This window comes from Tamandua tetradactyla, chromosome 7, assembly GCF_023851605.1.
Source record: "Tamandua tetradactyla isolate mTamTet1 chromosome 7, mTamTet1.pri, whole genome shotgun sequence".
Lineage (NCBI taxonomy): Eukaryota > Metazoa > Chordata > Mammalia > Pilosa > Myrmecophagidae > Tamandua > Tamandua tetradactyla.
In genome coordinates, this window is record NC_135333.1 from 66491478 (window position 1) to 66517729 (window position 26252).

General features: G+C 49.4%; 1 protein-coding gene and 1 long non-coding RNA gene across 2 annotated transcripts; one reads left to right on the forward strand and one right to left on the reverse strand.

Annotated features, from left to right (window-relative positions):
• The first annotated feature begins 477 nt into the window (after nucleotides 1–477).
• On the forward strand, nucleotides 478–26110 carry CCND2 (cyclin D2). Its single transcript, XM_077169727.1, has 5 exons — nucleotides 478–983; nucleotides 2772–2987; nucleotides 5404–5563; nucleotides 15171–15319; nucleotides 24484–26110. The coding sequence occupies exons 1-5, from the start codon at nucleotides 789–791 to the stop codon at nucleotides 24631–24633; spliced, it is 870 nt and encodes a 289-aa protein (XP_077025842.1). The 5' UTR covers nucleotides 478–788; the 3' UTR covers nucleotides 24634–26110.
• Nucleotides 6573–9378, reverse strand: LOC143691370 (uncharacterized). Its single transcript, XR_013179493.1, has 2 exons — nucleotides 9054–9378; nucleotides 6573–6706 (listed from the first exon to the last, which is right to left on the reverse strand). It is a non-coding gene; the product is annotated as an uncharacterized LOC143691370 (long non-coding RNA).
• Nucleotides 26111–26252: the final 142 nt, after the last annotated feature.

The following is a 26252-nucleotide window of genomic DNA, read 5'->3' on the forward strand; positions in this document are numbered from 1 at the left end:
CATTGCTATTTTCCAAAATCACCCCCTTTTCACTTAAGAGAGCAAAGTCTGAATGGTCTAAGCCCACCAGACCTCGGTCTTTTAAAATAATCTACCCCACCATTCCTTGAATACGTGGGCAGGAGTATTTGGGTCAATTTTGAAGAAGCCAAAGTTGAAGTTTCGTATTTTGGTTCGATACACCTACAGAATACGCGAAATTAGAGTGAATAAACAGGAATCGGTCTTTTTTTTTGCAGGGTTCCCCTATCCGGGGCCCCTGGCATGCGGGGCTGGAAGAGGGAAAGGGCCTCGGAGAGCTAAGGAAAAGGGTGGGGGTGCGGGGGGCCGCGTTTGAAGTTAGGTCGGGCCAGCTGCTGTTCTCCTTAATAACGAGAGGGGAAGAGAGAGAGGGAGGGAGGGAGCGATTGAAAGGAGGAGGGGAGGGACGGGAGGGGAGGGAAGGGAGGAGGAACCAGCGAGGGGAGCTAGGCGAGAGGGAGGAGAACTAACTGCCCAGCCAGCTTGCGTCACTGCCTCAGAGTGCAGAGAGAAGAGCGAGCTGGGGAGAGCGAGAGCAGTTTGAAGGCGAAGGCAGGCGCGAGCTAGGCAGCCCCCGAGGGTCTCCTCTCTCGCCGCCCACCTCTCTCCTCTCTTCTCCCCAGCCTCTCTCTCTCTGCCCTCTCTCTCGAAAACCCTCAATTTAGCCAAAGGAAGGAGGTAAGGGAACCCCCTGCCTCCCCCACCCCCAAACCAACAACTTTTCCAGTGCGGAGAAAGCAGGGGAACGAGTGGGCGCCCGGCTCGCCATGGAGCTGTTGTGCTGCGAGGTGGACCCGGTCCGCAGGGCCGTGCCGGACCGCAACCTGCTCTACGACGACCGCGTTCTGCAGAACTTGCTCACCATTGAGGAGCGCTACCTTCCTCAGTGCTCCTACTTCAAATGTGTGCAGAAGGAAATCCAGCCCTTCATGCGGAGGATGGTGGCCACCTGGATGCTGGAGGTAGGTGTGCGGGACGACGCTCTCAAGGAGCCGTGCCCCCACCCCGATTCTCGGCCCCCGCGCAGGGACCCTAAAATGAGGGCAGGGCAGTCTCTTCCCGAGCCTCCCGGTTCCCAAGTGCGAGGTCCCCCCGCGCCTTTGGCGGGACGCGTGGCTTCGGTTCGGTGCCTGGGTGGATGCGGGGGGGGGGGGGTGGTGGGAGGGGGAGAGGAGGGATGAGGGGGAATCTGGGAGAGACGAGGCTGTCCTGGAGCAGGGGTGGGGGAGCACCCCGCGCGCGTGTACCTGCCTGTGGCTTCCTCTTCTGCTCACCCCACTCCCGACCTGCCTTTTGCGACGCAGCCGCCGCTCGGAGTGCGGCGAAAAGGGGAGTAGGAGTGCGAAATCGTGACCCACAGTAAAAAGCAGCCCCCCCAAATGCCAAAGCAAATTCGTCCTAGGCTTAGGTCCCCGCATGTGGTCGCGTCTCCGCGTTGGCACTTAAGGGGGGGAGGGGAGGGAGGCGGGAGGAGGAGAGACGGGGAATTCAGGAGCCCCGGAAGTCACATTGAAGAAACGTGTTTTGGGGGAACCCAGGAGAACCACTTCTTTACCCTTGCTCCAGATCTTTGCCGAGCAAGCTGTGTGCCCACGTATGCACAGCTCTGGACCTGCCGTAGTTTCGCCATGTTGCTTTGCAAACTCGGGTTGGAAAGGCTGGAAACGTCGCCCGCCACCACCACCCCTCCCCGCACCCCGTTATCCCCGCCACCCCACCTCTAATCGTGCCCTTCCCCCCAATCCCCACTTCACAAAGGTTACTTACAGTTTGGTTTTCCAGCTTCTTCGGGTGCGGAGATTTGGGTGGGGTAGGAAGGAGGGGAGGAGGTGTGTGTGTAGGGATACCGGAGCACCCCTAAATGAGAGGCTAGAGCCCCCCGTGCCTCTCTCGGGCTACTCCCTGGCCCCTGTCTCTTCCCCGGTTCGTCACCACGTCCCCTAGTCTCTGCCCTTGCGGGCCGCAGCCGGACACTCCCGTGGCGGCTCTCACCCCTTCAAGTTTCCCCCCGGGATCCAGAACCCCAAGTGTCGAGATACAGACCTTTCCGGCACCCGAAACCTCCGTTTCGGGAAGCCTGGATCCTCCTTGGGGTTTTCACGCCAAAAGGGCTTTTCTAGGATAATTCCTCGATTTTTAATTATTTTTTGAAACCGTCCCCCCTGCTCCGACTCCAGCTGCCGAGGCTGCGGCGCTCTTCCCCCTCTCCTCCCTCCCCCTCTCCTCCCCACCTCTCTCCACCCACCCCCCCAATAGCGGCGCCTGGGCCGCAGGGACCCCTCCGGGCATTTTTTTCAATTGTCGGGAATGATAGAGCAGGGTCTGGGGGTCCGAATGAGACCAAGCAGGAGACCACCGGAGCTTCCTGAATATTTTTATTGATTTTTTGAAAAGATGACGAAATCCAAAAAAGAGAGTGAGTGAGTTAGAGTGAGCAAAGAAGTGAGTAGCATAAGGGAGCGTCGCGGAGCCGCGGCAGCTACTGCGCATTTCTTTGATTCCCCGTATGGGATCTTTAAATTCACCCCCTTTTTCAAGGCTCCGAGAGAATACCCAAGCGCACACGGGCAATTTAGATTTACCCCATTTTCCTCATCTTTATTCTGATCACACATTCTACTCCCCTCCCCCTTCCCCCCCAAATTAATTTTTTTTTCCCTTGATACCATAGATTTTTTTCCCCCATTCTTTTTCTCCTTGGCTCATACTATTTTCCCTGTCCTTCCGATCCTTTCCCACTTCCATTGTAGGTCTGTGAAGAGCAGAAGTGTGAAGAAGAGGTGTTCCCTTTGGCCATGAATTACCTGGACCGCTTCCTAGCTGGGGTGCCGACACCTAAGTCCCATCTGCAACTCCTGGGTGCTGTCTGCATGTTCCTGGCCTCCAAGCTCAAAGAGACCATCCCGCTGACGGCCGAGAAGCTATGCATTTACACCGACAATTCCATCCGGCCTCAGGAGCTGCTGGTAATGACATCCTCTTTTCTCCCCACTGGCCAAGGTGCCTTTTACCACCACTCCCCAAAAATCTCCTTAGGATCCAGAATCACCCCACCAAAAGGCTTTTCACACATATGGGAGCTGTCCGTCTTGACATGAGAAGATACACGTTTGCTGTCTGTGTTTTGTACTCCTTCTGGGTGTTGGGTTTAGCCATCATGCTAAACCCTGAGACCAAATGGGCAAGTAAATCCACTCCCCTCCATGGAGATTTACTTAAATTCCAAATTTTCACACACATAATTCTGAGAAAATACTCCAACTTCTCACATGATAGGAGTGTGTTCACCCGACACGAATGTGTTGGTGGTTTGTCTCCTAACAACTTGGGGTTCAAAGTAGTGTCTTGAGTAGCTGTACAGACTCCACGTTTTTGCACATAGTAGCTGTTCACTAAATATCAGCTCATTTTTCAGAGCAAAGGCAAAGTTTATATTGGAAGAGTCTGGGGCCTGGGTTCCTAGCTCCGGTGGGGCTGTAACCGCACTAAACTCCTGGGGGGTTGTATCTTCAAGGCAGTTGCCTGCCAGGGAACCCCCCCCCACCCCCCCACCCCCCCACCCATCGCAGTCTCCCTTTCCTCCAGCCTCTTACATAAGATACGCATATTTTAGCAACACTGGAACGGTGGATCCACTCAGAGGCCCATCTTCAGGGGTCTGCACACCTTTCTGTATACTGTCTAGGTAGGGGCCCCTCTTCCCGCCCCATCCCCCCTTCTTTCTGGCATGGCCTGCGTAAAAGTCCACAGGACTAAGTTTCTTGAACTGAGCTCTTTGTGAGGAGCCTTCCTTTCTGGGGCTGTGCTGCCATCTAGTGGCAGACATGCGCAAGGCTGGGGGAGGAATTGCCGAGAATGCAGAGGGGCCCAAATGACTTCACCTTTGAACCAATGCCAGATTTCAGCTGCTTCTGGTTTGGTCCGGGAGGCCCAGAAAGGTGCTTTCTTCTGGGAGATCTGCTTCCTTTAATGATGGTGCAAGACGAGTGACTTGTACTCACATTCTCCTGTGAGTAGTAAGGTTTGGGATCTCAAACCATCTTTGAAGACGCTGATTGTTTCCACTATCAGGAGTTTTACCTACAACCCTCTATAAGAAGCCAAGGCCGACTTTAGAGCTTGTGAAGAATAAATTGCTAGAGTGGGTGTCCAGTTTGATTTTCTTTTTCAATTACTTCCATTTTTTTTTCCCAACATGATGGTGGTCTGCAGTGTTCTTTGAGACACCCCAGTTTTTCCAGGAGCAGCCAAACTAATTGAAATTGCTCTAGACAAAGCTACCTTTAGTCCATTCCCCATCAGTTTATCCCAGAGGTTGCAGCAGTCCTCCCGTTTTGCAAATGGGAAAGCCAAGGCCAAGGAAAGGAAGGAAAAAGAATAGTCCCAGGCCATGTTGGATTCTGGTGTCTGGCTTAGCATTTGGCCTTGGCTTTAGCAAATAGGTGGGATTCAGGGTCCTTAGGGTGACTGGGAGAGCAGGGCGGGGCTGGTGAGCTGGTCTCTGCCTCCCCACCCTCTGAAGTCAAATGATTGATAGGTATATTTCCCCTCTGACTGCACAAAGACTAAACGTTTTCTTTCTAATTGTTTCCCGTTGAGCACAATTCCCCCTACGTATCTCCATACTGGATGATCTGCTGGTGAGAGGCCCCAAAGAGGCTTGAGAAATTCTGTGACCTTGGGTCCTCACCTTCCCCTTTGCCCTCAATCTGCAAAATGGGGTTGCTAATGACAACTCAGTCCTCCTGTTACGATTACAAAGGCCTGTGATACATTTAGGTGAAAGGCTGCTCTGTGACCAAGTGTCATTTCTCCAAGATCTCTGCATGATGTGTCAAGGGGAAAGTTTTAACAGTAAAGAGAAAAATGGCACTTTTTGGCACCAAGTACCAGCAAGCTAATTGGTTGCCAAGGAGTTGGGCCAGGGAACCTTATTTTGAGCTTTATCTGTGTGCATCATTTTTCCATGAGGATTAAAAAGACTATTAATCCAGTGATAGAGACATAGCCAATAAATTACTACCTAAGGGCCACAGTGACCTTGGCAGTATCTTATTGTAGGTTAAACTTTCTGGGTGGGCCAGTAGCGGCAGCACTGCGAGAAAGTCAGGGCCGGGTGGGGGTGGGGATAGCTGCAGAGGCACAGAAATAGAAGAGAATAGACTCTTGGCAACAGCTACCTGGCAGCTCATTATTTTCGGTGGAGCCCGACATTTGAAGCATTGGAAGAGCCGTCAGCAACTTCAAAGCTTTAGGGGCGCACTGACAAATGGGCCTGCCTTACAATGTCTTAATGAGCCGAGGTCTGGATCCCAACCCCCAGCCCCGGCCTCCAGGTCAGCCTTGGGATTTTTTTTATACTCTTCCTACTTTCCTCACCAGGAGTGGGAGCTGGTGGTGCTGGGCAAGTTGAAGTGGAACCTGGCAGCCGTCACCCCTCACGACTTCCTCGAGCACATCCTGCGTAAACTGCCCCAGCCCAGGGAGAAGTTGCCGCTGATCCGCAAGCATGCGCAGACCTTCATCGCTCTGTGCGCTACCGGTAGGGGCAGGCGCGAGCCGGGGAGGGGAGCTCTTTGCGGGGGTAGGAATAGGGGTGGGCTGTCGGGCGGGGGGTGTTCAGGGGAGAAGCAATGCTTGTGAGTTTAAAAAGGGGCAATCCCAAGTAGTCTGGGGTCCGAGGTTTAATTCCTGCGTTGTTGTTTTCTCTTTATCTAAGCTGGTATATTCTCTTTCTCTCCTAAACTCATAAATGGTTTATAAGGACAGGTGCGGTAAGGGGAAAAAAAAAATTAGTGCCTGTTCAAATATTCTTTATGATGTCTAAAGTGCTCTTAAAAGATTATATATACTGCTCGCTGGTTGGGTTTAAATCTTTAATCTTTTGAGGAAAAGGATGGCTTGCAGATAAGCCCAAGAGGAAATTTGGGGAAGCAGGGCAAATACAGGTTAAAGGAACAATGTCGAGATAAAAAGCTGCCTGCCCTGATAAGTGGTGAGGGAAGCTAAAGGAATTCTTTTTACTGTAGGGCATTTATTGCTTTCCTCTACCAGCTGGGAGAGAGTACCTGGCTGGCTTTGAGCAAAGGTTCATTTCCTGAGCACCGGGTTCTACTGCCCTCACTTCCTAAATGGCAGTGTTTTGATTTGGGGCACAGCTTTCTTTTTTAGTTGCAACAGCAACTACCTTTTTCAGGTTGAAAGCCTTCCCACCCTCTAGGTTGTTCCCACAATGGATACATAGTTCTTATTGGCCCATCTTTCACATCTCCCTAAAAAACTCAAGGCCACTAGTTCCATGTTCCATTAAACTGAACCCTGACCAGGTGTGACCCCTTTTTTCTCAGTAGTGGCCACAGCAGAGACCCTGGAACCTTCATCGTCCAGGAGAGAAGAGGTATCAGGAGTTCATATTTTCATAACCCAGGAACCTTAGGTAAAAACTGACCATTAGGACAAATCTTTGAGGGTAGTTCAGCTCAGATTTGTCAAGAAGTTAAATTGTGTAGGTGGAGCTTAGGGGTTACCTTTTATCAATATATTGTTACATGTTGTTTGCACAGATAATTGTATTGCATGCAGTAGGGGTCAGGCTCTGTTCAGAGTCAAAAAGTCAGGCTTTGCTACTTATCACCGGATGACCTGGGACAGGCTGCTTAACCTCTCGGAACCTCAGCTTCTTCACCTGCAAAAAAAGAAAAAAAGAGACTGATCGATCATATACAGCCTTTGCAGGGTTGTTGGGAAAATTAAAATTGAAAAAGAATGTGCATGGAAGTGCTTTAAAAAAAAACCAGAAGATGTGGAGAATAGAAATTCTGTGGTACTTACTGTGAAAATGCCACCCTCCCCCAGTTCCGATTTGATCTTTCCCAAACCCAGTGGATATCATGACCTCACTGTCCAGTCCACCCTCATCTGTTTCCAGCAGGACCCCCTGGGCTCTATATTCACTAGCTCAAGTTTCTAATTCCAGGTCACTTGCATTTGATTCCAGCGACAGGTTTCCCCTCTGGTTTTCCTTAGTCTTTCCCTTTCTGCACCCAGACTGGGCCTCATGGAGTATGGGTGTGCCCTGTGCCCCTCTGTGTCCCCTCCCTGCAGCCCTGGGGTTCCATTCTTAAGAGTCCCCATGGGCCCTTGCTGCCTTGTCCACAGTCACCATCCTTCGGCTTCCTTCCCTTCTCCTATTGGCCTGGGCTCTAGAGGTCAGTCCCTCATTGACTTGCCTTTTTGTCTCCAAGAATTGGCTGCCCCTTTCCTCTCTGTTGTAGTGATTTGCTCTGGGGGAGGGTTTAACTAGTCCTTTTTCTCTCGTCCTAGAACAGCTGATCCCCAGTTGCCCAGCTGTTGATAGCCAGAGTTCTGCTTTGACCTTGCTTCTTGACTGATGGGTCTCCCAGGGTCTGCCCGCCCTTCCTCCTGGTCCCTGATTGGGGTGGGAGTGGGGGGTGGAATTACCCAGGCATGGGCACATCCCCAGAGTCTGTAAAGGCCCGTTCTGTAAAGTTGGGGAGCCCATCCCCCACTCCTGGCCTTCTTGCCCAGATCCTTGGGGTGGCTGCCAACTTTGGGGCCAGAGGAAGGAGCTTGGGATTCAGGGACTGAGGACAGAGGTCTGAGGAGAGGCAGAGGAAGCCATGAAGAGGAATTATGCCTTTGGGGGGCCTTGTGCTTGCGCCAGGCAGTGGGGAGGATAGGCGAAAGGACACCTCCAACCAAGTCAAAACCACCTGCCAAGTACCAGGCCTTCTCTGGCCAGAGCAGAGGGGGTTAGCTCAGAGATGTTTCCCGGGTCTAGAAAGGAGGGGTCAATGACACAAGGCATTTGAGTCACACAGAATCCACTGCCTGGAGATTTGGAGCACTCTCCCTAACAGTGTAAAAGCCAAGGGTTGCTCGTCTCAGAGGAAACCCCTTCCAGGTAGATAAGATCCCACATAGTGGGGGCCAGGGTATCTGCCAGATGGGCATCAGGTACCCAAGAGCAGATGGTGGGAGACACAGAACCCCTGCAGCCTGCGCTGGTGCTCCACGCCAGTGTCCCACCCCTCCCCTCTCTCCCCTTGCCCCGGCCTGGAGGTCCTGCCCTGCAGCTGATGAAGTACCTGCAGCTGGGGGGCCCTGGAGGCCCACGGGGGTCCAGGGGACATGGTGGCCAACTCTGACTATGTGGCCAGTTTATGGGGAAAGCTGGTTGTGAAAGAGCTGGCAGGGATTCTGCAGAGTCTGTGTGGAGAGCATGTGTGTGTGAAAGGGGAAGAGGGAAAGCACAGAGGGGCCGCAGAAGGGGCAGCAGTAAGATGGTGGCAAAGCAGGGAAGTGTTCTCTCACTCCCTTCCCTGCACAGCCTGGAATGGCTTCATTGCCGGGAGAGTGGGGGGAGGAGAGATGGCCTCAAACTGCCCAGTGTCCCTCCTGGGGCTGGTCCTGATCAGCGGAGGCATTTGGGACTGAAGCTTCATAACCACCTCTGGCGTTCCCTTTCCTAGCCTGGGTCCTTCCATCCTAGTTCTGATGGATCTAGGTCTGCAGGTCTGCAGACGAGGGAGGAAGACCCTTGGAGACGAGTCAGGCTCGCACCCCAGTGTTGGGAGATTCTTAACGCATGATCTCATGTTCAACAGATGATTCCAGTTAGCCCAGAAGAGCCAATGGCATTGTGTTTGAATTGGGTGCAGGCTTGGCAGGGGAGGAGGTGCTGGACCTCCCTAACCATGGCACCCCGTACTGCCCCCATTTTGCACCGGGAGCCCCACCCTAAGTTGCTGCACTTGGCTCTCTGTACATGCATAGGAGTGGTCCCCTCCCAGGCGCCCCTAAACCAGGGCCTGAGCTGCAAAGAGAATCATAAGCCATTTTGTTTCCCAGTCTTCCAGCTTACCATGAGCTTTCCCCAAAGGTGTTTCATTAGTTTCCATCCCCAAGTTGTGGCCAGGCAGTGGCCACCCAGAGAGTTAGATGACTTGGCCCTTGATTCAGAATGGGAGGCTTGCCCCGGCGGTTGCTGCGAAGGAAGAATTGAAACTCACCTTTCCATCTGTGAGCCTCTGAGCTGCCTGCACAGCTGAGAGGTCACGGGGCTGATGGGGAAGTGGCATGTTGAAGCCGGAGTCTCGGTTCTCTGTCAGTGCCCCACGGGGTCAGGCTGTGTGACGCCGCTATCTCACTTCCCATCTGGCCATAAGATGAATGAATAGCAGGCCGCTTGCCATTCTCCAGCCACCCCACTCCCCTCCTCCTTCCACCTATGGTTTTGGAGCTAAATTGGCACTAGCCTGTCAGGGGCAGTGCTGCCTGACGAGAACAGGGTGTGCTGAACCTATGCCGGGGGTGGCAGATGAAGTGTGTGCTGCAATGTCGTTGGCGTCATTCGTTGGCCAATGAGAACTCTGGGTTCCACCTGAGTGCAGGTTGGAGGAGGGGGGAGATGGGGAAATGCTTGCTGGGGCTTCCCTCTTCCACTTCAGCCCCAGAACTAGGATTGCTCTCCCCCTAGTGGTGAACAGAAGCAAAGCAGCCCGGCTTGACTTCAAGGCCCCTGTCGTCATAGCGAGAATAATTTGTGGTAAGCTTGCTAGGCAGGGCCCCTGTGATCTGGAGTTTTAAAGCTCTTTAGCTCAGGACTCTTCCTTCAGTGGATCATACCAAGAGGTGCAGATCCCATGTAGGTGTGTGTGGAGCACTTCTCATGGCCTTTGCCCAGACTGGAGAGCCCGCTGGGGCCCTGAGAGGCTGCTGGGCAACTTGGGGGGCTTAAGCCACATGTGCGGAGTCACCCAGCATGTTGGTGCCATGGGACTAGGTCCCATGTCTTTTGACTCCTAAGCCAGAGGCTCTTCTTTTGGGCTTTCCTTCCACTCCTGAATTGAAAGGAAAACCCTCATTCTTCAGTGGTGTGTGACTCCTGACTTTTAGGAGCTTTGACCTCTGGTAAATTATAGAGAGCACTGGACCAGGAGTCCAGAAGTCTCTATTTTAACCTACGTGAGACAGACCACTTAACCTCTCAGGATTTCATCGACTTACCTGTAAAGAAGGTGTTTAAGTCAGATGAACCTTTAAGGTCCTTTTAGTAACTCCTCACTGCTGCCACCATCAAAATGAACAAGCAAGCAAATGACATTCTGGCTGTCCTGGCACTCTTCTGTTGGACCAGGATTCCCCTGAGATGTGCCCCTTGCCTCCTGCCCCTCACCAGTGCAGAGGAGGGAATGTCAGAGGTTGCCAGGACGTGGGCATTGTCCCTTGGCTGTGGGGCCACATCTGAGTGAAGGTGGGATGAACTGGGGCTGTAATTGCCAACTTATCAAGTTTCTTCATTGTATGTTTGTGGGCTCTTTCCATTCCCTTGTGGGCCTCAATTTCTGCCACTCCTGACAAAGTAGCAAGAGGATTTGGGGACTGTTGAGGTCATTTCTGGGACATATGCACAATTGCACAGTGAAAGACTCTCCAGGAAGCACAGCGTCCTCTTCTTCTAGCCCCAACGTGCTTAGCCTGTTTTAGCATCTGCCTGCAATCTGGGGATGCCGGACATCTTTCCTTGCCCTCCAGATTCTGAACAGAATCTGATGGTCATCTTAGCCCATCACAACCCAGAATTTCCAATAGTAGTAATAGTGGTTGTGGCGGCAACTGATATTTATTGCCTACCAAGAGCCAGGTGTGTGCTTTTGCATGGATTACTTTAGTTTAATTCTCAGAACACCCCAATGAGGTAGGTAAAATTATTATCCTTGTTGCAGATGAAAAAAGCGGAGGCTCAGAGAGGTCAGGTAATTTGTCCAACTTCACACAGCTAGTAGTAGGTGGTGACATGAGAGAATTGATGCCAGTTTGACTGCACAGCTAGCTGTCACCAGCAGGTGGCATTGCTCCTGAGTGCCTCTGTGCTTCGGTTGGAGACAAGGAGCCCTAGGCACTGGAGCAGCTTCTCTTCCCGCCCCCCCCCCCCCCACCCCCACCCCACGGCAAGGTGAGTCGCTACTACTGCACTGTTCAGGTCTCCAGAGGCAGCACCTGGGAACAAGAACCCTGGTGGAAATTGAGGATAGAAGGGGACCAGCCTCCATGCACTCCACCTTCCAACTCTTGGAGATGCTTAACTCCACTGTCCATATCCTTCCTCTCACCTTAGAGAGGCCTCCTAAGAAGGATCTCCACTTGAGTGCCTCCTTCCTTTGACAAGAGTCTTTAGAAGGCACCCATGTAGGAGGCAGGGGGCCTTTTATCATGCCTCAGGCTGTGTTGGGTTACTGTCTAATAAATGGGTGTCCTGTCCCCAAAGAAGCTCCAAGCTGCTTTGCAATGGGAACGATAATTTACTTTTATTGTGGTGTCATCTATGGTGCTTGAACAGGGAGGAACACGCTGTTCACTGATCAGTTAATTGCCTCTCTCTGCAACAGGAGAAGGAGGTGCTCAGGAGGCCATTAATCTCTCACCTTTCCAGGTGGGTGACTGAGGTTGGAGAGGAGAGACCTCTCCCCTGACTGTACCTTCTGCACCAAAATACAGCTTCTTGGTATCTTTGACCAAGAGACTTAGGTTTCTTAGAGATTTTGATGTGGTTTTCGTTTGTTAAAATAATATTAAAAGAGGGGGTGCACCAGTAGTTCAGTGATAGAATTCTGGCCTGCCACGCAGGAGACCCAGGTTCAATTCCTGGCCCATGGACTTCCCCAGACAAACAAACAAGCAAACAAACAAACAAAAATTCAACAATTGGTGTTGCAATAAGGGGATACTCACATGGAAAAACAATGAAATGTGACCCCCACCGTACAGCATAAAAAATAATAATAATAAAAGAAAATTTGACAAACTCACCCTTATTTTCCTTACCTAGCAGGACAGGTTTCTTTTTCTGTCTGTCCTCTTTGTTTATCTGTATGTACGTTATATCACAGAAATACATGTCCATGCACATGCGTGCGTATTTTTGGAATATTGTAATCTTGGTCATAGCATACATGCACAGTTTGCTTTTCTGCTCCCCTCACCCAAGTTGATATTATGAACATTTCTCTATGCTGTTAAATAGCCAAAGTTTAAGGTTTCCAGTAAGGGCTGAATGGGTTGGGTGGGATTTTCCAAGGGTAGGGGTGGGAATTGGCTAGCTAGCATTTAAAAGGACATGACCTTTCAGATGTTTCATTTTGGGGTTCTTCTCTCTGTTCTCTTTCCCCTAACTGGAACCACAGACCTGTTGGGGAGATGAGGGGTCAATGGATTGAGAGCCCCCTGCTTGGCTGCAGGCCAGAGTCCCCTGATGCTGGTGATTTAGCTGGCTGGTGGAAGCCACACTACACCTGTTGTCTCCTCCTTGCTCTTTTCCTTGGGTCTCATGCCAGATCCTTCCAGAGCTAATTAGGGCTGGAAAGCACCCAGGAGATTACCCAGCCTACTGCTTACAAACTTTTTGACCTAAACCCTGAAGGAAGAAATACATTTTATATCATAACTCAAGATGCACTACATGTTCAGAAAACTGTTACAAGAATTCCCCAAAACAATATTTACTTTTACAAAGTACTTGTCAAAATACTTTGATATTTTCTATCCTACTCTAGGCAATTAAAAAAAAAAAAGGTCGTGACCCACTAATGAATTCTTGAGCCTTAATGAGTTAAAACTGGAAGGTTGAAAAACACTGATCCTAGTCCAGTCCCTTTTACTAGGCAAATGAGCATCCAGGGGCTCAGAGAGAGGAGCTGACTCACCCAAGGTCCCACAGCCTAGCCCTGGCTTTAGTGCTCACATTGCTTTGGTGCTTAATGCAGAAGAAAGGTCGGGGCATGTGCTCAGGGGTCTGTGGGAAGACACAGGTTTTCTGCTACAGTGGGCAGCAGCAGAGAGGACCAGCCGCTGGGCTGTCTGTAAGCAGCCATTCTTGTCTTGCTGTCCATCCGTGCCACTCTGTGAACCTAAATTTTGTAGGGCAGAGGTCATTGTCCCCACGAGAAGGATGCCCCAGCATTTTCTTTAGTAAAACAAGGGGGTAGGAGTATGGTCCCTTTGAGTAACTCCTGGGCCTGCCTCACCCCAGGACAACCCACACATTCTCTCTGGCTTCCGGAGATTAATCACTGTGCTAAAACAGGAGGTGGTAATGCCTGCCGTAGGACAACAAAATTGGGCATTGCAAGGTTTGCTTCCTGGTTCTGAGGCCTGTAGCAGAGGGAAGGGAAGGCCAGGGATACTCTCCTGCCCCTTCCCTACCAGATGCTTCCACCCAGGGCCTCTGTGGGCCCAGGGCCATGGGTTGGCTGCCTCGTTTGCATTATGAATGTCACAGGGGGGAGCTAACGAGGTTATTGGGCAAGGAAACCCTCTCATGTGACCCCATGTGGAAGCAGACCTACAGCAGAGCAGGATGCAGGGAGGCCAGCTTTGTCACCCACTGGCAGAGAGAAAGCCCAGGAGGGGCTAGTGGACAGCAGGCTTCGGGTGGGACACTGGCGCATACATCCCTCAAGAGACAGAAATAGTGAGTGGGTTCAGGAAAGAGAGCCAAGGAGAGAGACAGACGGACAGGCATGATCTGCCTTCCTGGGATTCAGCTGAGATCAGAGGAGAGAGATACCTGTATGCTTCAGTGACCCAGCAATGCTTCTCGGAAACCTACCAACCCAGCAGAATGGGGGTCACCATTCACGGTGTTTCTATGGAGCGTGTTTTTGTAACAGAGCATTGCATAGCAGCAAGGGAAATTGCCAGCTTGAATTGTTTTTGCAGGTTCAATGTAGTATATGATATTTTTACAATAATTTGAAGTATGACCCATGTCTTTCCTCTGCCCCCTTACATCAATTTTCCACTTCTACATTCAGTAAATTCACAGAAGAAATGCTGAAATTACAGATTGCACACTTTGAGGGGCCTGCCCTGTGCCAGGACTGACATTAGCATGAGTGGTGAAACCGTAACCTCTTTAATATATGAACACAAGGCAGGGATGAGGGCAACTTAAACTCTCAGGTTCTCATGCATCATGAATATATATAAAGTTGGTTGCACCTTATATGGTTATGTGTGAACTAAATGGCATATGATGTGTGTACAGTATATACCGTGAGTCACTGGTAGCTGTTAGCAGGTGTCGTAGGTGCAGGCTGTGGGTGTCTTTATCACCCCTTGACGGATGGAGAAACAGCTGGCTTGTGGTCACACAGGCTCCTTGGTGAGCCCAGAAGTCACTGAGGTGTTTGGTCTCCCCAGTGGGTGCCCTAGCATCAGCTCTTAGCTCCCAGCATAGGAGCTTCCTTTTGTATTTGCTGTTGGAGAGATGGACATGGCGGGGGTTTTGAGCTCTTCACATTTATTTTCACTTTGCACTACTGTGTGGCACACCACCCTTTTTCTTCCACCAGGAAAATGGGGCCATCGGGCTCATAAACCATTAAACCTAGGCTAAGCCCAGCATCTGATTAGGATGTGGTGTTTACTCTCTGGTGCTTGATTGAAGTCCTGTACTCTTGTCCTCATGTTCTTAGGGTTGTTGGCCCTGGGCAGGTAGTTAGGAATTGTGTGAGACTCAGACCCTACTCCCTCTATACCCTGCATTGCTGCTTCTCTTACTTCATCCCTTGCTTATCATTTTCCCTCCTTCACATCTGGAGTCTTTGTTGTATCCCACTTGCAAAACTGAGTAGCACAACTGAGACTAGAACCCACTTGCGCGGTACAAAGGCTGTTTGATCGGTGCTGGTCTCAGTCCTTTCCTGCTCTGCCCCCACCATCAGCACGAAGGAGACGAGCGCTTACTCGCCTTCTCGCCCCCACCACGAGAACAGTGCTGGGTATACGTAGCCCCTCGGATGAGTGTGGAGCTTAGGGGCTTGGGGGAACCTGAGCGCTTTGTGGATTCTGTGTGTACCCTGAGATAAACCCCCCACCTTCCCCGCTCAGTCCAGCAGCTGTGCCTCAGTTTCCTTGTTTTCAGCCTGGACTGCCGTAATAATAGCAAAGAGAGGGCTCCTTGTGTGCCAGAGACTCCAGGGAAGGATGAGCCCAGAGGGAAAGGGGTCCTTCGTGCAGCTGAACCGCTGCCAGCCCGTTTCTGTGGGTGCCTGCAGGCCAGGGACCAGCTGCATCTAAAGGCTTCCCATGCCCTGACCTTTCCCTCTGTCTCCCGTTCCTCGCAGACTTTAAGTTCGCCATGTACCCACCATCGATGATTGCAACTGGAAGTGTTGGGGCGGCCGTGTGTGGGCTGCAGACAGATGAGGACGTGTGCTCGCTCACCAGCGATGCTCTGACTGACCTGCTGGCCAAGATCACCAACACGGACGTGGTAGGTGGTGCCGCCTCCTCCGTGCAGCCCTGTCCTTTCTTTTCTCAGCTCAGGAAGGGAGACAGTTGGTTTGATTATGATGTACCAGATATATATATATATATATATATTTTTTTTTTTTTTCTTTCTAAGATCCACCTCCAAGGTAGTTAAAAGTTCAGCAGGTGGGGCCTCCTCTTAAGTTTTTAAAAGCCCATGTGCCATAAGATACAGAAAAGAACTCACCAAGCAGATGCAAGGAGGGAGGGCAGGTTGTTGGCTAGTTTTCCCTTATGGTGTGGGCTTCCCAGTGGGTCTGAGTTGTCGCTCTACTTCCATTTATGTCCACGTTGTCGGGCTGCCTCTCCTCCACACTGTAGAGCTTTCTGCTCGAGCAGGCTGAGGCGGGAAGGCACAGAGACGACAAGGGATATTGGACTGAGGGCAGGGACCCCTGCTGCAGGGGAATGGAGCAGAGGCCCCTGAGCTGGCCCCTTGCACGGTGTAGGGTCTTGGGCAAACCCCTCATACCCCTCCTGTCTCTCACTTCCCTTTTGTTCCACATAGTGATGGATTAAAAAGCACTTGAAAGAGAATAAGTGCTGCACACATTCAAGGAACTATTATTAGCTGTAGATTTTTCCATTCTGCGTGCCCTGTGGACAGCCCAGAGGCAGTTTGGTTACCTTCTGGTTGCCAGAATTTTTAAGCTCATTAGAAGAAGGGTTTTGAGACAGACCAGGGTCCAGTTGGGCCCTGGATTCGGCTGGGAGAAAATCACAGTCATTGAAGGGCAGAGGCAGGTGGTTTTGAGATGTCAGAGAGACAGATCAGTTCTTCCCACTTGAGCCCGCTGGAGATAGAGGGGAAGAGGGGGTGGCAGAGGGCGAAGGAGGCAGCCCTGGGGGCGGGGGCGAGTAGCACAACTGAGACGAGAACCTCAGTGCCCCAACTCCTGGCCTGTGAACTCTGCACCCACTCAGCTGCAGCTACTTGTGTGAGAAGAAGCCTTTGGTTTGAAGGCAGCTGGAGAGCAGGGTGTCGTGACTCACGGTGCTAAGGCCCAAGAATGCAGGGGAACTTCTCAATGACACTCTCCGGACATTCCAGGGAGATCTGGAATGCCCTAATGTGGGATGATACGAGTTAAGGGATAATGTGGTTTACAGGTCTGTGGCTCGTGCCTCGTGCGGGATGCTGAGCAGAAGGTTCAACCTCGGGGGGCCTCAGAACCTCAGAAAGCCTCGCTTTCTAACCACTGCCTATATTTTTGTCCTGGGATTTGTTACTGCGGGGAGACAGCTGCATCTTCGATGTGCTTTAACACATGCTTTGACAACATGGGCTCCAAAACACGCTTTTTAAAAGACCCCTCCAGTTCAGCAGGAAGAATGCTTTTAGAATCCTCCAGAGGAAAATCGTGGTCAGAACTTAACATTTATAGAAAGGAGATACTTCCTTCTTTTTCTGAATATCTCCTATTAAGGCTGCCTGACAAATAGGACTCCCAGCCAGCTTCAGATAAGCCCTTCCTCGACCCCACAGAGACAAAAATGCCTGGGACAGGAGTGTGACCCCCAGACTCTGTGACCTTTCAGGTATTTTTAGATCTATTCTGATTGGCTGATCTCCTCACCCTACTTCCTGTTCACTCCTTGGCACCCCTAACTGCTTTCAAATGCACAGGAGTCCCTCCTGGGGGGTTCCTCTGTGGCTCTTGGTATGTGGCTTGCTTTGGGGGGCTGCAGAACAGTCTCTCAACTCTTGCTGCAGAAGCCCCTTGCCCTTTTGAGATACTTTGGGTTAGGGCATTCAAGTCTGCTTCAGTCTGGGTTAAATGGATACAAAGCAACTGAGGGGTCTCTTCCTGGAAATCCTCCCAGCAGGCTTGGAACTTCGTTTCTGTAATGGCTTGGGATTCACATGCCTTATTCTCGTTAGTGGGCTCAGGCTGTGCAAAACCACTCATGCTCAATAATTTAAACACTTGAATGTTAAAAACAATGCATGGGCATAATTAATTAATAGAATGCACAATTCATACCACTTTTTCGGATAAAAATTCAAGACCTCCATAGGTTCCATATGTACCTTCCGTGCTGTCAGATCTCCCCAAGATACTCATTCACTCTCTCCTAGGAATATTTTTATCGGGAAGGTTTGAGAAGTACTAGGATAGGCTGTTTGTGTGGGCACAGCTTACCAAGTGTTAAATCTCCCTTCTATCAGCTTGTGAGGAGCTGAGGCTTTTGGAGTGAGGGAAAAAAAGGCTAGAATTTAGATGCCTTAACTATTTGGAGGGTGGTAAGGTTTCCTTCCTGGGCTCTGTTTACCATTTCATGAGTCAGGAAGTGATGTATTTCAGGGTCTTCCTTTCCATTCATTTCTGGAAGTATTTGTTGAAGGTCTGCTGCAGTTGCAGACTGGTGTTACCAGGCATAGAGAGGAGCAAAGCCTGATCCCTGGGCACTATACTAGAAATTAGGGACTGATGGGGGACATGCAGTGCATGGGAAATTACCGATGAGATTCCTGCCTTCAATGAACTTAGTGATTGTATGGAGAATTGAGAGCAAGGCCTGCAAAACCATAGCCGATTGGTTAAGATCATGAATGAATGAGCACTAAATAATGTGTTATGAATTATAAACGCTGCAGGAAGTGAAGTCGGAGGAAGCAGCTCATGAGGCCTCAGTGTGAAAGGCAGGTCTTCCAATTCTGACAGCGAATGTCCCTGGGCAGTGCCAGGAATTGGCCCTGGGTTTGCGTTGCGCTTGCCCACCGAGGGATCAGGGGAGGCTCCACAGTTCACCTCTGAGACCCTCAAGTCCTGCGTTAGCCCCTGTAGACACATCAAGGATTGTCGGGGAGCACGCTGTTGAAAGAGGGTCCCCTTGGTCTGTGTGGGACTGTCAGACGAGCTTCTCTGGCTCGCTGGCCAGCGGCAGATAGCTTTGATAGGAGGGACCCATGCAGCTCTGAGAAAGCTGGTCTTTGCTGCTCCTCTCTTTGCCAACATAAACCGGAATGCTTCATTCCAAAGAGAAAGCTGAGTGAGAAGCCTGACAGTTTTACAGGGAATAAAAGTCTCAGAGGGTGGTATATTTTAAGTACTTTTTCCTTACAATCCTAAGCGTTGCTAAAAACAGACATTAGTGTGAGCGGCTTTGGGGAGGACTCGCCCTGGGGCTCCCGTGGCTGGGGGTGAGTTTGAGAGGAGGGCTCTACTGCCCTGCTTCTCTGTTCCCCCGGGCAGAATCGGGGTTCCTCTTCCGCCCCCTTGGTTCTTTATCCGTGCCTTGGTGCCAGCGTTTATCTCACTGTTTACTTGTCTATAGAACCTCCTGAACAAGACCCAACTTTTACTCAGCTCTTTATCCAGAGCCCCTGGCAGAGTCATTGGGAAAGATGCTGAAGGGAGGGAGGGAAGGAGCAAAGGAAGGAATGGAGGAAGGAAGGAAGGAAGGAAGAACAAAGGGAGGACAGATGGGTTTCAAGTGTGTTTCTACTTCTTTGGTCTCCCCTTGTCTTTTGGAAGGCTGTATAGTTCTTAATGTTAATTAGCTGTCAGATTCCAGATTCCTCTAAGTTTAACCTGGCTTCAACTTAGAGCAAGTCAATTAATTTTCACGTAACACAGTTTCACTAACTCACTAATTAAAAAGTAGGGGGGTAAGGGTGCATGGGTGGTTCAGTGGTAGAATGCTCACCTTCCCTGTGGGAGACCCCGGTTTGATTCGCAGACCATGCAATTCCTCGCCCCCCACTCCCCCCAAAAAAGTAGGGGATAGAACTGAGGCTCTCAGGCCATAATGAGTTTTGTGAAGATACTTAATAGAACAGCTCTTGACTCTGGACATTTTGTTTATCCTTCTGTATCTGGGTTACAATACAACTCTTTGTCTCATTTTTAAACACCCCCAGAGAAGATTCCATGATATCCCTTCCTGAGGGTCATCCTGGTTGTCAGTGAGCAGTTAAAAAACAACAGTAGAATGGGAGTAGCCTCTGGGGTCAACTGTACTTTATTCATAGGGTCCCCAGCTAAGAAGCACAGTACACTAACATGCACTCACCCTATCTAAGGGTACCTACCAATAGTGGCTTTTGTGGGCCAATGGGGCTTGTGGTCCAGAAGCTTGTGAAAAGTCATTGCAAGGGGAGCCGGGGGTGAGGAGGTGGAAGGAATAGAATTGGGAACCGAGCCTCCCTCTCCTGCCTACCCCTCCCCACTTTGGGCCTCATTTTGCATGCAAGGAAATAAGCCAAACAGGCTGTGAAAGAAAGGAAGAATGAGATAGTTTCCTAAGTTGTCTCTGCCTGAGTTGGCCGCGGGTCTGGGGCTCATTCAGCCCTTTGTCCCTGTGTTGAGTGCAGTGCGTGTGTGGTGACAATGGAGTGATGCAGTTACACTGAGGGCTAATGGTAGGAGTTCCGTCAGCCCATTCATGGAGGCAGAGGAGGGTGCAGGGCTGGGAGCTCAAGCCAGCGCGTAGAGGAAGTCAGAGGCCCGTGTAAGGAGCTGGAGACCACAAATGCCGCTGTCAGGGCTGGAAAGCTGCGTTCGAAGGAGGGGCCTAGCGTCTTAGAAGTTGGAGGCTCGCCCGACCTCCAGTGCAGTGGAGTGCCACCTGTCCCTGCTGACAGACGAGCATTATGGCTTTCCTTTTAATCAGCTTAATTTGGGGCATCTGAGCGCAGTGGCTGGTGCTTTTAGAGCTGTCGGAAAGCAGAGGTCCCAGTGCGGCTGCACTATTACCTGCACGTAGCATCGTGTCATCGGAGGAGCTATTCGATTCCGGCCGTTTGGCCTCTGTCTCCCTTCCTTAGAGCTTCTCTACTGTATATGTCTTTACTAAAGCCTGGAAGAGGCAGGGTTGTATAGGAGAAGAGTTCCAAAATTGGAAGCTTGCCCTTTTAAGAAGTCCAGGCTCAGCTTTTAAGTAGATGTGACCTGGGGGCAAGCAGTTTCAACACTTGAGCATCACTCCTGGCCTATAAAATGGGGACATTGGCTATTTGATCTCCAAAGGTCCTGCTGACCACCACCTTCGATTTTTATATCATCTGTGATTTATATCATCTGTGATTCTGTACCCTTGAAACACTGTAACTCCAGTATTCTCCAGCTTTGCATCTTTTGCTCATTACACTCTTTAGCTCACTTCCCCGTGTAGTTCCTTCTCCCAGCTCGACTTCCTAGCAGATTCAGCCTGGCTAGATTTGAGACATATCTGCCCCTCTTTTCCAAGTCACCCCTCATCTGAACCCCATGCAGCACTCCTGCCTGGCTCCTCTGGAGAGCAGGAACTCCTGAGGCAAGAAGGTGGCTGTGTGGGGTTGCTGGTGCACCACTCTTCGTTTGCTTTCCACCAGCTCACAGAAAATTCATGTGTCCTTTGGGAGACTTAGAAAGGTTGCTGCAAATGCTAAATGAAGGTATCAAGATGTGGGGAGAGAGTTCTGTCTCAAGGAAAGAGGATGCTGGATTTTTTTCTCTTTGCCATCAGAGAGTAGAATGTTCCACCTGGTTTTATTCAAGATAGGCTCTTGCCTTTAGGAAGCTTTTCATCTAGCTGAGAGTGAGAGATTTGCCCAGTTGAAATTAGGGCTGATAATAATCAAGTTGTGAAGCTGGGTGAAGGTAGAGGAGACTTCTCTAAGAAAGAAATGGAACCTGAAGGAGGGAAAGCAGAGACCCTGGATAACTTTTCCAGGAATGGGGGACATGATTGAGCCCCAGTAGGGTTTAGCTTCCAGCTCTGTTAGAAGGTGAATCTAGAAGAGAATGGGGAATGGGGTTCAGGGTCCCCCATTCCTGGGAGAGTCTTAAGTCATCATTTTTCTCTTCTTTCAAATAAAAGAGGTCAAAGATCAAGAGTTAGCCATAGTCAGTAATGACTTAGATGGAAATTAAAACGGGCCTGAAGGGAAAGAGAGATTTTGTTTTGTATGAAATCTTCCTTAATTTGGTTCAGAAAAGCTGTGCATGTGTCCTTGGCTGGAACTTCATAAATGTGATGCTCGATGCACGTGTTATCTTGAAATCCCTTGGCTCTGCAAGTCCGGGAGAAGTGACTGCCAAAAGTCCCAGCCCTCCCTGTAGGATTTTCTCAGAACTGTTCCTTTAAAGTCTCAGGCTGGAAGGGGAAGCTGAATAGCAGGGAAAATAGGAACATTGATGACCCAAAAGGAAAGACTCTTTACATGACCTGAAATCAAGACATTTTGCTTTCTGGAGCCCTGTCTATTCAGGGAGGCTGGTGTACATCCTCACGGGGCCATAAGAGAGCCTCTGAGAAAAGGAGACCAGACAGGAGTGGATGGGGGGCCTTTGTATAGGTTTCTTCTTGGGGAGAGAGGCCTCTCATAATATGGACTTCACTTCAGAAAGTTGTCACCAAGTGGTGGTGTGTATGGGGCCTCATGAAATTTGCCTTCTCATCCATAGCTAATACGCATTTCTTTTGCGTTTAATGGTCCAGCGCTATCTTCTGTCCCCACCTCCCACCCCTTTATATCAACACATGGTCCCTCAATCAGCTGAGAATCCTGCCATCTTCTTTAAATAACAAAGGAACTCCGTGCCTTGTGTTTTGGGTAAGATTTGTCTTTGGGGGAGTCAGGGAGCTGATTAGTACCTCTGTTGTATGGAGGCGCTCTGATGGTGTTTCACCTTGCCTCCGAGAAAAGAAACAAATAACATACTCTTACACGATTTCCGAAAGACTTCTGCAGTGAAGGAACACTACACACATTGACTTCCTGGATTCAACCGATGATTTTCTGCAAGGCAAAAAAAAAAGAAAGAGAAAGAAGAAAATAATATAAATTTAACTCCTGTGCCCTCACATGTCACTCCGTGCACTTGTGCAGGAGAGCGAATGTGATGTGTGACACGGGGTGATGCTGTCCTTGAGTCTAAGCTCCTGCTTGCTCCTCCAGGTGTGAGCACCTCAGCACACTGTGACAGTTCTGGCATTTAAAGATGTGTGTCACTCCCACTACATGGCCCCTAAGAACAAACCAGCCCCTTTGTATGGTGCCCACATGGAGAAGTAGCTTCCTGTTGCAGCTTTGGAAGGAGGGCTGATGCCATTGGACTCGCTGTCCATCTCTGACGTGCGACCTTCCCAAGGGATGGCCCAGAGGAGACTTGGCTGTGGTTGCTCTTTGCATTGTATGTTAACTCTCCACATTAGATTTGACTAGGTTTGAGGTTTTAAGGTTTTGAATGTCCTCTGCTGAAATGCAGGTGCCCTTAGGAGCGTGATGCCTTTAGCCTTTAGCACCTAGCACCTTCAGCACATGGGTCTCCGAGGGCCTCCAAGGACAGTGCCGCAGGGCAGGCCACGGAGAGGGAACATGAGAGTGGTACAGAGGACAGCGAGAAGAGTCAGTTTTCTAATCACTAGCCAAGGGCATCAGACAGAAGAGTGGGAGAGGCCACAGAAAAGTTTCAGTGACATTAGTAAGTCCTCGGTTGCAGTCCGTGACTCTCAGCTTTGATCAGGGTTGCATGGAGGACTGCTGCTGGCCCACTTCTGCCTTCAGCACCATATCCCCAGTGCCCAAAAGCACGGGAGAATCTTAACAAATCTTGGACAAATGCTAACACACACCTCATTTTAAGGAAATCTCATTGTTTTCAGACTCCGGGACTGATTTACTATAATTCATAGTAAATAATTATGATTTATTGAGCTACTACTGAGCTCCCTATATATACTGTCTCAGTTGATCTTTACTCAGCCATTTCATTATCCTTATTTTACAGATGGGGAAACCGAGACTAGAGAAGTTAAATACTTTAGCTGCTGTCCCCAAGTGAGATGGGTGGGCGGCAGATGCCACCTTCTTCCCTCTTTTCATTATTCTTGTACCCTTGGTGATATTTCTTGTCTTTCGCCCTTGGTCTGCTGCTGTTCCTAATTTTCATAAGGAGCAATAGTTGGAAATATGGAACGGGTGAGAGATAGAAAAGGAAAATTTAGGGGTATGGAAACTTTGTTTCTGAGTAGTTAATTCCAACTTTTAGATCTTTGGAAAATAAAGATAATGCTTTTGTGCTTGCCAAATAGTAATCTGGGCAGTAAAGGAAAATTGCACAGTGAAATATATATTAAACTGTGGAGAGACCCAGGGAGATTCAGTTGAATATATTTTCCACCCGGCATGCTGTAAAGAGACTGCAGAAGGGCAGGCCACGGTGGTTCAGCAGGCCGAGTTCTCACCTGCCATACCAGAGACCCAGGTTTGATTCCCGGTGCCTGCCCATGCAAAAAAAAAAAAAAAAAGCGTGCAGAAGAGCAGCCTTGCAGAGGGGAGAGGCTGGAAAATACCTTCTTAGAACAATTCCTTCAGCTCAAGTCCCAATTAGTTGTGTGAACCAGAGCCCCTTCCCAGTGACACCCGTGACTCGCTGTTGCATTCCACATCACCCAGCTAACAGAAGCTTCTGCCTGGAGCAAACACACTCTGAATTTTCCCCACCAAATATAGACTAATATCAAAGCAGTGCTGCAAATTCTTGCTTATTCCCAAATTGGGCAGCTCAAATGTCCAGAATTTTGTAGACATTCTGTATTGTACTTCTATGAGTTAAGGGAGTGGTAAATAAACTGTTGACCGGATTTCTTTTCAAGCAATTTACACAGTTTATTTGGGGGTCAGTACATTTCAGCCCATTCTTTTCTCTCTTATCTGTTCCTCAGGTACTGAATTTGTCTGCTACTGTAGTACCTCTGGTTGCTTTCCCCCTTTCCCTATCGACTCCCAGCCTCCCCAAGTGGAAAGTATCTGGTCAGGCTCATGATCACCAGGCGACACCCAAATCCTCCATAAATGGACTATCAACTAGTCTGAGAAAGACTCTAATGGACATACAGGTCACTTGGCTCCTGCTAAAATGCAGACTCTGATCAGATTGCTCAGGGTTGGGCTGAGAGTCTGACATTCTAACAAGCTCCCAGGTGATGCTGATGTGGCAGGTCCCTAGACCCCACTTTGAGGAGTGAAATACCCCGGTACTCCAAGAACACATCTCATTTACTTCATTTTTATTTCTACTGAAACACGGGTGCAGAATGGTGTGAGGCTTTCAACTATGCACGCTTTCCTCGTCACACGCTTTGTGCGCCCCCCGTCCATCTTGCTAACTACTCTGGTTTGGGTCATTCCCCTAGGATTGCCTCAAAGCCTGCCAGGAGCAGATCGAGGCGCTGCTGCTAAATAGCCTGCAGCAGTTCCGCGAGGACCAGGGGGATGGATCCAAGTCGGAAGACGAACTGGACCAAGCCAGCACCCCAACGGATGTGCGAGATATCGATCTGTGAGGATAGCAGCCGGGCGGCCGGGAGAGGCGCGTTCAGAATCCGTTCTCTCCCTTCTTTTGGTTGTGTTTTGTTCTTTGTGTTTTAGGATGAGACTTAAAAAAAAAAAAAAAATCTGCCCCATCTAGATCATATTTAAAGATCTGTTAGAAGTGAGAGAAAAATGGTCTACAAAAACTGAATAATTAAAAGCATTTGGTGCCTATTTGAAGTAAAACAGAAGGGAATCCCTTGTTATGTGCAAGCAGTTACTGTTTGGTTATGTAAAAGTCATAGTAAAATGCTTACATGAAAACCCGCAGATTAGCTAGAGATAATGTATGCTTGCAATATGAAAACAGATTAGAGGAGACTTTTTTTTTTTTTTCACGTTATGAACTAGTGCATATACTCCCTTTTAGGATGATTTCAAGGAACTGCGTTTGCCATTTTTGGCTTGATTAGATTGCAAAGCAATGAACTCAAGAAGGAATTAGAGGCTGGGAGGGACATGAAGGGGAGGGAGCACGAAACACGACTGAACCATTTTGGACGTAGAAGCACCTTTTCCCTTGACCACCTGTTCTTATGTCAGACGTGTTGCTGGATCTCACATCACGTATTCTTTCTTTCTATAGTAGCTGCTACCTGAAAAAGAAGATGCTTTCTTTTGCCAGTTGGACACAGGTTTCTGGGTTTCGAGTGTTCTGACGTCCAGCTTCTCCTTCCAAACATGGTTCATTGCAGGCACCACCGTATTTGTATCTAACGGGGAAATCCAGCTGTGGGTCGTAACCAAAACTCCTGTGAGACGGAGACAGATGGAAACCAAGGCTAGGATCTGGAATGGAGTCTCTTCTCTTACTGTGTTAAGAAAGGGTAACGTGACCTTGGAATCCCTTCTTAGGAAAAACTCATTTTTGGTGCTGATTGACATGTCTGGTCCACAGGTTTAGCATTGTTATAAACCATTCCATTCGAAAAGCACTTTGAAAAATTGTTCCCAAGGGATAGATGGGATGGTTTATGCAAATCTTCTCCTCCTCCTTTCCCATCCTGCCCCCAGTCTGGATTAACTTCTGGTATCTGACATTCTCTGATACATAGTTCTGGTAGCCCTGCCGGAGCTCAAGAGACACCCCTTTCCGCTGACATTCCTCACAAAGATCTGTTACCGTTTTAATGTCACAGAAGGCTCTTAATTCCCACCTGTATACTTTTCCTTTGGACATGGAAAGAAAAGTTGTTGCTGGTGCAAAAGACAGAGGGCTGAACATCAGGATGTGGCATTTTGTTCCCTTTTGGGTTTTTTTTTTTTTTTTTTTTTTTTGTTAATTTTATTGCAACGTTGTACTCAGTGTACTTGAATTTTTTTTTTCCTCTCCACTTCTTCAAGACGTTCAGTTAGCAAAGAGGTTGGAGCAACAACTTTTTTTTTTTTTTGCACAATTATAAATTGACAGGTAATGAAGCTATTTGTTAAAATATTTGCCTTTTTTTTAGAAGAAACAAAAAAATCAGAACGGGGCCACTTGGAAGAATTATTTTATATAAACAGATTCTGCCTTGTTCGGTAGCATGAGGGTTGAAGATGGAGAAAAATCTAAGGGTCTCTTATTTTTCATTTTATTTTGTTCAGTTTT

What these genes read in the sequence shown, in the direction of transcription:
- CCND2 (XM_077169727.1), top strand. Translation starts at nt 789, where the DNA reads ATGGAGCTGTTGTGCTGCGAGGTGGACCCGGTCCGCAGGGCCGTGCCG. An exon ending in TCCGGCCTCAGGAGCTGCTG is followed by an intron (nt 2,988 to 5,403) that starts GTAATGACATCC and finishes TTTCCTCACCAG; the next exon opens with GAGTGGGAGCTGGTGGTGCT. An exon ending in CATCGCTCTGTGCGCTACCG is followed by an intron (nt 5,564 to 15,170) that starts GTAGGGGCAGGC and finishes CGTTCCTCGCAG; the next exon opens with ACTTTAAGTTCGCCATGTAC.